Consider the following 13432-nt stretch of genomic DNA (forward strand, 5'->3'; position numbering starts at 1 on the left):
CGAACATCAGCAGACATAGATCCTGTATAACAGTCTCAATAATAAAATCTCCCTATTCATGCAAGTCATGACCATCATTGATGTCTGCCTTAAAACACTTATTACCCATCATCAATTCACATGATGGTATTAAATGAATGTGTATTATAATCAGGAGTTTTGTGTTTGAGTATTGATAAAGTAATGATTTATAGCAGCAGTCAGTCTAATTGTCTAACAGATTCTCACAGATTTCATATTACAACCATTTAATGTAATAAAAGAGACCACCCGTTTTACCTCATTACTGTCATTACAGAGAACAAAAAATATTTAAAAGATGATCAATGGAGCATTGTTTCTAAGACGAAGGAAAATATAGAATGAGTGGGAGTAGGTCTGGTACTATTCCTGATATTGTTTTTTTTTTTTTTTTTTGCATTTTGTTTTCCGATTTTACCATTTGACGTCATTTTATTCTCAAATAAAGGCAAACTGTTGCAGCTATGTATAATGCACGCAGTTTGTCCTGGAGAGAAAACCAATGAGTTTTCAGTACTCCAATAATAGCCTATAGAAATATATATTTTTTATCTGACAATGATTTTTCAATGGTAGCGTATCCCAAGTACATGTACCTGGAGAATTGAGTTAACTTCAGTAACGCTTTTGAAAAAGTTTTGTCAGTAGCAAATAAGTTGATATTTATTTTCCCAATATTATGTACTTTGATATGTTTTTAGTGTTATGTTTACATTATTAATTCTTTTGCCAATAACTTTTGAAGAAAATGACATTTCACAACCAAATTTACCATATATGGAGATATACATATTCTTGTCATTTTCATTACACTGTTGAGTCTAAAATAGTGAAATATCCAGACATCATAGAATTTGGCAATGCGCCTTTAAGAATCTCATAAAGTTCACCTATCATTAATTAGTATTTCAAAGTGGATGCTAAAATTTCAATTTTAAAACTGTAGATGGATGGAGAGGGAGAAACGGGTTTAACTTCCACTTGAAACTAACTACATGTAGGTCAGTTTGGAACAAATGTTATTTTTTAATTCAATAATTTACTTGTGTGCAGGAGTCTTTAGAAGTCTGAGAAAACCCATGTGATTAGGCAGGCGACCCCTGACTCCTTGTCACACAAAACCCACTTGAAGTCAGTCTAGGTCAGATCTATGAATATTCATGAGTAAATCAGATAACATCATGAATGAACCTATGAGTGAGTACTTATCAATAAAAACTTTTATGGTACATAATTAAAAATTCATTCAGTTGGACGTGTTTGAAAACTTGAAAATAACAGCTTAGGGCATATTATCAGTTTTGATCAGGATTGAATAAATTTAAATTTTCCAAGGTTATGTCAAATGTATTTCTATTCAAATAAGATTTTTCACAAGAAATTGATTGATTGAAATTAGATATATATCAATCATTATGTAAACTTATAGCGCGAGTGTTCAAAATTAAAGAACTTTGTGTCGGTTGAAAACACATAATTGGTAAAAAAATCCACGACAACCATCTTTGATTTATTTCACACCTAGATTAGTTCAGAGACCAACATTGAATGAAGCCAAAATATAAAACAATATACATGGTCAAGATTAGTGATTTTAACAATTTTCGCTAATTACTTTTAGAGTTATGCCACTTGCTTACTTGATAGAATCTTAATATGTTATCTAAAACACAATTTAATGATTGCATTCTGTCACATGTCGAGATTTTGACTAACAAACATTCATATCATAACTGCTGTGGTATTTTATATTATCTATATACAACTGGCCGTAGTTTTTACTTTGATGTCCATAGCAGTTATATCTCATAATAACATGTCATGACATCATCATAGGTTGATATATTCGTTCATATCAACCGCTGATGACGTCATGACAGGTATTTCATATCAACCGCTAATGACGTCATCTCAGGTCAATATATTCGGCTCATATCAACTGCTGATGACGTAGATGATCGAAATAATACAAAAAAACACAGAAATAAATTTTTATTCTTTTGACAATTAAAATTTGTTATGGTACAGTTTCTAACATTCAGGACCGAAATAGACGGCGTACTTATCGACATACATGTATTTAGATCGGTTATCCATGTCTAAGACATCTTTCAGAATTTTCTTTTCGTCCACATTGCGATTATTTCTCCACACACTACAAGACTTGAAAGTATTTATCGCCCAAGAGTTCCTTTGTAAAGTATTTTTGGGTACAGTCCACTTAAAGCAGTCGGTCAAATCCTTCTCTGAACATACCGAAAACCTTCAATCATGGATCACTGTCAGAATTCTTGGAAAAGAATGCCTTTTGGTCCAAATTTTCTGCAGGCTTTGGATAGATCCTCGTCGATATTTGCATTCACATCTATTCCATCGTCAATATGTTGGCTAAAAAGGGTTGATTATTCGTCTGACTTCGTATTACTATCCATTTTGTTTTTGCTTTCAATTCAATAGTCCAAAATGGCGACGTATAAACAAAAACATGCACGTAATTGCACGTGATTACTTCGGTAATTTTCGCTATTTGGCGGAAACTATCGAGCAATTATCCAATCGTTGTTGCCTTTTAATGGAAGAGCCCATTAAATTTAAGGGTGAAATGGCGTTGTATATGTCGGATATAAACCTACTCTCCCTCGGATTGATATGGTAGAGAACGCTTGGGCTTCGCTCGCACGTTCTCTACCATATCAACCTCGGGTAGGTTAATATCCTATACATAAATTATCTGCACAAAGTTCAAATAATGAAATTGTCTGATACACCTGAATTACACCAAATCATTTTTCGACCTGAAATGAAGTGCCATTTTGTACCTTCATTCTATCTGGTTGATTTATAAAAGAGCCAATTATATGTTAATCAATATGATTTCTATTAGAAGAGAAGAGTTTAAAAGAAAGATGGTATTGATTGACTAGTCATTAGTGATAATGACAGGTACATGACCTTGAAATCACCTTGACAAAATACAATACTATAGTGTATTGACCAACTGTCTTTATATTACAAGTCAGATGGTCCACGTCTTCTAACATCATTGATTTACCATTACATAGGTTGGCGTTGAAGAAACATATATAATATAGAATAGTTATTCATATTCTAAAAATGGAAGAAAACTCCATCAAACATGTTTTGAAATTAAAAAATTTCATCCGAAGACAATGACTTGTAACTGTACAACAAATGATACAAGAATATAGCAGGATTAGATATAGAATAATTTCAAAACATAACAGAGAAGTAATCATGTCCATACATACTTAAAAAGATACAGCTTTTAAAGCAGAGAACAATATTTAAATCAATGTATAAAGCTCCTACATGCATAAAAAAATACAAAAGACTATTATAAATGATAAGATGATGTACATGTGTGTAAATTTTATCCAATCAAAGATATATATTATTATGATAGATATTTCTTTATTAAAAAATGCTTGAATATGATTTTTTGAATTATTTTTAAATAAATCAATATTTTTAAACTTGCTTGATTCTGTTGCTATATATATTTGCTATGATATTTCTGAATGTGTGCATGGTCAGTAATAATAAATATAAAACTAATTTCAGATTAGATGTTGTAATTCTTTCTTTTCAAACAGAAATCTTTACCATGAATTCAAAATGAAGAAATACAGTCTGGTAAAACTCTTGATAGTTTGAGTCTGTCACTGACACTTTTCGTATACAGAGGATTGAAAGTTGCATCTAAATGTTTTAACATCAAAAGTATTCAACAGAAATCTATAATTATCTCTTGAACTAACATCTGAAAACTGTTAATCCATAGGGTAACAGCTGCAGTTCCCTTAACCATATTTGTAGCCATGATCTTGGAGGAAAAGTTTGGACCATTTTGTAGGCATCATCTTCACTCAGACAGGGTCATTTGTGTAGCCTTGATGAAATTCCTTGAATATCGTACTTTTAGTTTAGATTACATGTAAATATGTCAGTGATTGCTCAAAATATGGGGACACCAGTTACCAAAAAACAAGTCTTTCTCTATATAAGATGAGCATGATAATTGGATGTGCATGCAGGCATGCTGGCTAAATTCTTGACCAAAAGACCACACAATTAGGAATAATCATGTTTTCTTCTCTTTCGTCATCAATAGATGGCTTAAATATTTTTACAGGTAAGAACGATATGCAGAGTAAATTAGATCATGCCATGCACGATGTTAATGAGAAATATAAACTATTGGAATCAACAGAAAAGAATGCATTAAGAACAGCACTGGTAGAAGAAAGGGGCAGATTTTGTTTATTTATCAGTTGTATTAAGCCTTTTGTGGTATGTAAAAAAGTTATTTACAATCTATACATCATCTGTTGTTTAAAAGATCGGTTGCTTTTCAGTAATTGTTAGACTAATGTAACTATTAGTAGTATGATTATGAACCATTATAAAGTTTTTACATGTGCAGGTGGAGGGAACTGTCCGTATTTGTAACGGTACCATATGATCAATTAGATAGAAAGGTGTTCAGGAAGAAATGGAGACACTAACCAAATAATCTGTAGAAAACCCATGCAATAAGATAGGCAACCCCTACCCCTTATCACTTACATAGCTAAGATCAAACCCACAACTTGCATAGATAAACAGACATTTCGATCCACAACACTCACATTAGACGAAACCCCCGGCCTAATGACCCGATCAGATCATATTGTTAGAATTTGATACTCTATTGGTGAACATATCTTTTGCTAAGAAGCTACAACTTGGAAACTCAAACTTGAACTATTGGACCATTAGTTGGAAGTAGTGACAGGTGTCATGCATAAGTCAGTACATTCTGTATCTACAGCACCTGATGCCATTTCTGTTTTAACAATATGGCTGTTTCAATTAATGCATATTGTTTTAAATATATTTTATACAATTTGGAACTGCAGTGTAACAGAATTGATTTTAGATCTTTACTAGCAGACTGTAAGAGGTAGTTGACTTCTGTGACAGGTGATAAATAACTTGTTATTGCGTTTCAGCATAACTTTTTTGTACCGACCCTTCGGATAATTCACGCTTGATTACCTCATACACCACCTATATGTTACAATAAACAACTTTATAGCCAATAGGTGGTGTACCATACCTAATAAAAATTAGAATGTCTGCTTTTCAGAGCAGAACCGAATGTTATTGATAGTACTGAAAGAAATCAATAAATTTATATTAATAACCAATAGAATAACTAGTATACATGTATTAATATAAATCCTCACTCTGAAAAATATCTCATATGCCGTTTGTGTTAAAAGAAGTCCTTTCTTATTTAATAACTGTGCTTTTGAAAGAGCTTATATATACATGGAAGAAATTTCAATAAAGATTTGGTAATATATTAGATTGAGTTAAGTTTATTAAGTATGTTGTATACATGATAGGTACATGTTATACAGTAGGTTTTAGGTCGGCGTATACCTTAGATTATATCATTGCCATGATATAGGTAAATGTAATGGTGATTGTCACGCATTAATAAATAAAAAAATGTGAGGCATGGTTAAATCCTATAGAAAGTGCCACTAAGATATGTGGGATTGGTATTTTATATTTTTTTATGACATGAGTATATTTATGATATTAACCCCATTCATTTAAATTCTGTTTTATTGCCCGCATGTGACCTACATGAATACCATGGTACAATAGGAAAGGCTTGTCATATTTTGGGTCTTTAATAAACATTTAATATGAATTTTACAGGCTGTAACCTAAATTTGTTTTGCTGTTCCTTTCAAAATGGTTGTCATTGACAAAGGGGAAATCTGAGCTATGAAAGTCTGTCCCATTATTCCCATTATTTATCCTGCACCAAGTTAAATTAGGGAAGGATATTGTAATAGACTCTCCGTCCATCCTAACTGTTCAAGATATTTTTTTCAACGCATTCCCTGTTTTTGGGGATGCCTGATACTATTTGCTATACATCTTATGATATGTACTAGTATTGGTTGTTGATGGCCTATCCCTGTACCTTTCAAAACATGTCCAAGGGCACAGGATGTTGATCACTGAGTCTTCTTGTTTCATTTCATCATACCGTTTACAATGAAGGGTTGCCATCATTATACTATACCATTGGAGAGTTTGATGCATTTGACCTTTTTGAAACTTATGAATGTGTATCGTAAGCCTTTAAAGTTCGTAGGTCACAGCATACATACTGAAGACAAGTTTTAAAGGTTCTTTTTTAAACACCCACATTTTCATGTGGACGTATATTGTCCTCACCCCTGTCCGTCAGAACATCCATCCACAATTTGTTTGTGGACACTCTGCAGGTCACAATGCTTATTCGATTTTGACGAAACTTGAACTATAGGTTTTTCTCAAAAAGATCTTGGTTCCTTTCGATATTGGCATGTATCAGATCGAAAATTCATGGATTATGGCCCCTGATTGTTTGAAAAATCATGTTTTAGCTGGTGGACTCTCTAAAAGTCACAATTTGTATTCAATTTTAAAAAAACATTTAAATATATGACCGTTACACCTCAGTGAAGGCATAGTTCGAATTTCGTAAAAATCTGACTGAAACAGCCAGACAAAATGGCTGCTCTGTGTACGCAAATAGTCTAAAAGTATGTAATACCAATGTTGTGGATCTTTGTTCGATTTTGATGAAACTTGAAATGTGTGTTTATAACCCAAAAACCACGGTTCCTGTCGATATTCATGCATATTGGACTGTAACTTCCTGGATTATGGCCCCTGATTGTATGAAAAATCACATGTTTATAGCAAATAGAACCCTTTGATTTAAAAAAACGTTTAAATATATCAGCGTTACACACTAATGATGGTTGAGTTCGAATCTTTGTAAAAATAGGACCAAAATGCCTTTACGCAAATAGTGTAAAAGTAATGTGGACCCTCTAGAAGTTACAGTTTTTATGAGATCTAGATGAAACTTAAAATAAATGTTTATATCCAAAAGTTCTCAGTTCCTTTTGATATTCGTGCATATCGGACCGTAACTTCCTGGATTATGGCCACTGATTGTACAAAAAAAACACATTTCTGTCCATCTCTTGCAAAATGTGGGCATATCTTGCCTGGCAACTGCTGGATCTGTATGGCTGTCAAGATCTTTTTCTCAAATTGATTTCTCTAAGATATTTGTTTTCAAATGTTTTTAAAAGTTAATTATTCAGTCTTTGTTTATATTATCATGACTTTATCATCGATATTTCAGGACAATGAAGTGGCACTACTCACAGAGATTACACATTTACAGGAAATCATGCAGAGTTTATGTCTGCAGGCCAGTGATCCTCAAAATTTGCCAGCCTCTAGTGAACAAGTAATTACAGATATTAAAGGAATTGATGCTAGTACCTTTAATCTAACGGCAAAAAATCATCACGTAAGTATAAACTTATTCATCTTCAAATTATTAATCAGTAACATAGCCAGAAAGGAGTGTTAGTTGGTTTAAAGATCCACCCGTAGGTCAGAAAAAATGGTATGTACCTCCCTTAAAATGTAGAATTTAGTAAGTAAGAAACAGATTTTGTCAACCAATCTGCCATATTAGTATTTAGAATTATAACACTTTTGAATTAAGAGAAAAAATAACAATTACATGTAGCTCCACCCATTCTCTTGAAGATGAACACACATCATGCAGCGTGCTATGGTATGAGGGGAAGTTTGCCCGGAGAGCCTACTCTTATTTTGCATTCCAACTGCCATGGGTGTTTTATGTGCACGCCAATGTGTACACAGGATCTCATATTTTCATATCATCCATACGACTAGACACTGCTCCTTGCCAGGCTATCTACCCTGCACCATTGACAAGGGCAAACCTCTGGAAAAAAGGATGATAAGGAAGCCTTATATAAACATATTCAGCATGAACAATAGATATCATTAATGTGGGCTGTATTTTTTTTTATATAATAAATACTTACAAGTATGCACTTACATAGTCTGATAAAGCAGGTGCTAAGGGCATTAACTAGAGTTGACATTTACAAGGTAATTATCAACTAAATACTAATATACGGGAGATATATTAAGATAATAATACTAATCACTTATTTACCCTATATTAATAATATACAGACCATGATATTTAGCAAAAGGAAAGCCTATTTGATTGAAATAGCAGAAGTAGGAAATCATGAGTCATGTTAATGTTTTTGTATGTCTATGTAATCATAATATTTATTATAAGCTCAACGGAAAGAACATAAGTATTTAGACTCAAGTTATATCACATACACATACGTCATAATGAATGTGTTACAAAGTTTGTGTTTTGTACAAATCCTTATGTGTAAGTCAACTTGTTTGTTTAAAAAATTGAACAAAAATAAAACTTTTTATAACACTCTTCTTTATTTTCACAAGAGGTTTTTCTCCTACTGCAAAGAGTGAAATTAAATTGATTACATCAATCAGTATTTTTTTCTTGCAAATGTGGTCAAAGGTAGATAATAAGTGGTTTTGCAAGAGTTATCCCCCTTTATATTGGTAATCGTTTGTTTTTCAGCAACATTCTCCTCCAAGTTCTCCAAGTTCTCTAGGTTCCAGGAAGTCAAGTATGTGTAGTATCAGCAGTATCAACAGTTCATCTAGTGGTTCTCTGAAATCTCACTCACACTCTCCTAGCCATAGTTTACGAGTTCGAAATATATCCCAGGTATGTTATCTACATTATATTTTACACAAAAGTGACAAGTTTTAATATAGTATTTGTCAAATATTGTTTTATGAAAAGGTCAAAGTGTATTTTGATATTGTTATTAAAAAAACTAACTGTATTTCAGTTTAAACTATTAATGAATTACTGTGCCAGCAATGTATTTTGTTCACAATTAAATTTAATTTTAAATGTGCAGTATTAACATTTTTATTTATTTTCTGCATGTTGTTATAATAAATTATGATAATTTATTGATACGCATGTCAATAACATCATCATCTCTACAGATTTATTAATAAAATGAAAGAGGACACTTTGTCATGTATATAAGCTTGCCTGAAGTGCTCAACTCTTGTACTACATTATTTACAAACATAGGCTATATATATAGCATTAGTGTTGCTTTAATGTAAAAATCAAAATCTAGAAAAATTGAAAAAACTTTGTTAATTTTCTTTCTTCTTTTCAAAATTCTACTTGGCCTAGACTTATATTTTATGGTTTTGGATAATGACTCATCAGACAATTTTTTGATTAATGAAATAAAATCTTATTAGAAATTCTGAATACAAAAATTATTTTTAAAATCCATTTATTATCATATATACTAACTTGAGTTTATAAAATGAATGAATTAATAGTTATGTGTAAAAAATAGAGAAGTTGGGTCAGTGGAAGTCAATGAATTGTCTAGAGTCATTTGTATCATCATTATTATTTAATATAATTATTTAAATAAAAGATTCATGGTATGCATGAAGCTAATTGATTGGTTATAGCTTGATCTTGCCTTTAAAGCATGATTGTATGCCTTCTGTTTTCTTACGCCCACAGCATTTGCCAGTGGGAACCATACGTCTCACAAGCGTGTCATCCCAAGATTCTGGATTCACCTCGCAGGATACATTGTTTTTACGACCAACCACACCCCAATCTTTAAACCTATTTCAGGTAGGGTCCTGTCAATCATAGTTTAAACTAGGTCAGCTTCTAGTCTGATAATGTGGTAGTTAGTGTGATATTCCTAATGTAAAATTTGCTTAGTGTTTACATTAGAAAGAAAATTTGGTTAATGTTTATATTTTAATTAATTCTTTCAACACTGTGAGAATCTAATGTCATATGTCTTTAGAATACATGAGCTTACTGACTGGGACCACTAACATTTGGTTGCATGCATCATTTGTTCATTCATCACCATGCTTTAACAGTAGAAATCTAATAATGAGGCCAAATGTTAATTGTGATCATTAAAATAGGAATCACACCAGCTGCCATTCTAGATTTTTTTACATAAATCTTTTAATAGTTTTATATTCATACTAGTATTATATATTATTTATTCATTTATCAGATTTCTCCTCTTTCAAATATTCTTCACAGAAACCTTCAAAATTATTTCTTTTAAATTTAATACTGTTTTATTAATATTTTCGTTATTTTGGATAACGGGTCAGCTAATAATTGATTATAATTACAATCACAAGCACATCATTATCATTAACCTACACCTTATTTCTAAGCTGCTGCTTTTTTCTTACTGTCTTTTGGTTTTCTTTAACTGTTAAAGTTATTTTATTATTCAACTATCTTATATAGCTATTATTTCTATCTTGTGCATTGTATATATATATATGTTCATTATAGCCTGGTTCAGTAAGTTATTTTATTCCCTTGATTTATGGCTGACTCTGTTGTCACAACAGCTGATGCCATCAGGTTTTCATAGATTAGAGAATAACACTTGTTGAACTGGGTTATACACTGTTATCTGTGCAGTATATTATGTTTTATTTTGAATGTTATATGTGTCAATATAGACAATATACATTGATAGGCCATTGACTCTGTTGCATTAATATCATCTCTGATTTAGAAAAAGCATCTGTATCTCTTGCCTTAATACCTCAATATCTTTGAATGATATTTTGCTAATGGATATTTTACTGATGAAAATACTTTATAGATAGACCAAAATTATTTAAAATTAAATTTCTTGTTTTTTTAATACCTGTTTTGAATGAGAAATATGCTGTACGAAAAATTTAGAGTATTTTGTTCAGTGCAATGTCTCGTTAAATGTCCCAATATATATATATTGGGTTAAGACTGACTATTGTCTCTCTAGAAATTTTGTTTGTGTGATTCATATGTAGGCTATACTTTATTTAAATCTATAAGTTGTATAACGGTATTATATTACAGAATAACAATTGTTCAGATAAAGACAGTAATGGTACTGATACACCTGAACAAGAAACACCAACAACTCCAAATGAGCATCTTGCCAGTACACCGTCTGCTAATTCAACATGGAATAATTGGCCAAATCAGCCTGCCGCTGCTGCAGCTAAAGCAGATCCAAATCGTCCTCACACTATTTCTTCTGCCTATGAAAAATCTCATAATCGGCCAGCCTTAAACAAAGAACTGTTTGAGCCTCTTCCAGAAGCTACAGTAGAACTGCGGAATGACCCATCCAAGAAAGGTCCCGGACGCTCCCACAATTCAACTCCCTCTCCGTATGCCCGACCTAGTTCTGCAACAATCACTAAGGTGCAGCCAGTGCTGCCACCCCTTGGACCCAAGCCGAAACCCAAAGCTGTCTCCTGTCCTAGAGTTCCAACAGGTATTACAAATGAAGATATATTTGATAAATTTGGAATAATACAAATCTAATCTGTCTTTTTCTATATGGCCTGCATAATTGATTGTATGATGATTAGATAGAGCCATTATCTGTTGAAATAGTTTTAAAATGTCAGAACAGAGGAACAATTAAAGTTATATGTTTTGTGGAAGTTAACTATGAATAAAGTATGAAATGCTTATTTTTTTCTAAAGGTCCACAGCCAATATATGCTAATACAGTTGACTTAGCTCGCATGGTGGCTGAAAAACGGGAGGAACTAGAAATGATGGAATCTCCGGAAAGTGAACGTGGTCCGACACCACCCACACCTTCAAATGCATCTGTAAGTAAATGCTGATGATACTTGTTTTATAATAGTTTTAACAGTATGTGCTAAAATAACAATTGCAATGTCTGTAAGATTAATTTAATGGACCAGTGCCTAAAGTAGATTAACTGAAAGTGCAAGATAGAGTTTTGATGTTAAAAATAACTAATGATTAATAAAATATGTACATTTTTAAAAATTTGACAGTATTATAATTTTATACAGTATACAATAGGTGTTTACCATAATATAATAGATATCTATGTGATATATTATTATATATGTGCCATATTTATCTATGCATGGGGTCTCTCTAGTATCCTATAATATCACTCTGCATGGTGAGCTATCTCCTGTCTTCTTAATCTTAAATATAAATTAATAACACGAGAAAAAATATATAAAACAATTGGCAGCGTGTATTTTAGATGTTATGATCCGTCAACAACAGATATATAATATCGCATGATTGGAAATTAGCATGGGAAAAGTTTAAAATTGTTAATATATTAACAAAATATAATATTGATACACAGTGTTAAACAACCTGGCGTTATATATATATATGACAGTATTAATCAACCCTACATGACAAGAAATATAGATCAAATATAACTATAATTACCTGCTTGTATGCACAAACTGAATATCTAATTTTTTGACAGCTTAATCCACACTAACATGTACCCATATTGATTATTTAACATTTAATTAAGAAAAACAAAATCAAAAAATATCAACTGTAGATTCAATCAGATTAAGATTATAGGTGGTACTAGATTGCCGAATATTGATAAATTTTCAATTCATCATATTTTTGTAAAAAATGTACCAAATTGAACAATTTTTATACGCCCACATTTTCATGTGGCCGTTAATTGTCGTCGCCCCTGGACATCCGTCCGGACGTCCTTCCGCCCACAATTGTTTGTGAACAGTCTACAAGTCACAATTTTTATCCGATTTCAACGAAACTTGAAATATAGGTTTATCACCCTAAGATCTCGGTTCCTTGCGATATTGGCATGTATCGGACTGTAACTTCATGGATTATGGCCCCTGATTGTACGAAAAATCACGTTTGTAGCTTGTGAACACTGTAGAGGTCACAATTTTTATCCGATTTTGTTGAAACTTGAAATGTATGCTTATAACCCAAAGATCTCGGATCCTTTCGATATTCGTGCATATCGGAACGTAACTTCCTGAATTATGGCCCCTGATTGTTTTAAAAATCGCGTTTTTTGGCGTGTGGACCCTATAGAGGTCATAATTTTTATCCGATTTAAAAAAATGTGTTATTATATCACCGTTACACCCTAAGGATGACTGAGTTCGAATTTCGTGAAAATCGGCCCAAAACTGACAGACAAAATGGCCTCCCTTCGTTCTCAAATAGCGTAAAAATATGGTATATCAAGGTTGTGGACCCTATAGAGGTCATAATTTTTATCCGATTTTGTTGAAACTTGAAATGTAAGTTTATAACCCAAAGATCTCGGTTTACTTTCGATATTTGTGCATATCGAATTGTAATTTTCTGAATTATGGCCCTTGATTGTAGGAAAAATCACTTTCTTTTTAGCTTGTTCTCTATCCATCTCTCGAAAATGTGGGCGTATCCTGCCTGGCAGCCGCTGGTTTAAACTGATATTGGTTTTAGAGACTCAAGTTGGACTATTACAATGTTGTAGTTTTCAAGGGATTAAAAATCCCTCAAATGACAATCATGGACTTTAAGCAGGATTTATAATATGTTCCACTAATC

General features: G+C 32.2%; 1 protein-coding gene across 5 annotated transcripts in view; it reads left to right on the forward strand.

Moving 5' to 3' along the window:
- Positions 1 to 13432, forward strand: part of LOC126815636 (protein MTSS 2) — a 58758-nt gene that overhangs the window by 37617 nt on the left and 7709 nt on the right. For 3 of the 5 annotated variants that reach the window (XM_050541373.2, XM_050541378.1, XM_050541377.2), the window contains exons 7-12: positions 4154 to 4332; positions 7247 to 7417; positions 8552 to 8701; positions 9539 to 9655; positions 10910 to 11333; positions 11549 to 11679. In XM_050541373.2, the coding sequence (XP_050397330.1) occupies positions 4154 to 4332; positions 7247 to 7417; positions 8552 to 8701; positions 9539 to 9655; positions 10910 to 11333; positions 11549 to 11679 (1172 nt within the window). The remainder of the gene's footprint in view (positions 1 to 4153; positions 4333 to 7246; positions 7418 to 8551; positions 8702 to 9538; positions 9656 to 10909; positions 11334 to 11548; positions 11680 to 13432) is intronic. The other 2 variants (XM_050541374.2, XM_050541376.2) reach the window with 2 other exon arrangements.

Source organism: Patella vulgata, chromosome 3 (assembly GCF_932274485.2).
Source record: "Patella vulgata chromosome 3, xgPatVulg1.2, whole genome shotgun sequence".
Classification (NCBI taxonomy): Eukaryota; Metazoa; Mollusca; class Gastropoda; family Patellidae; genus Patella; species Patella vulgata.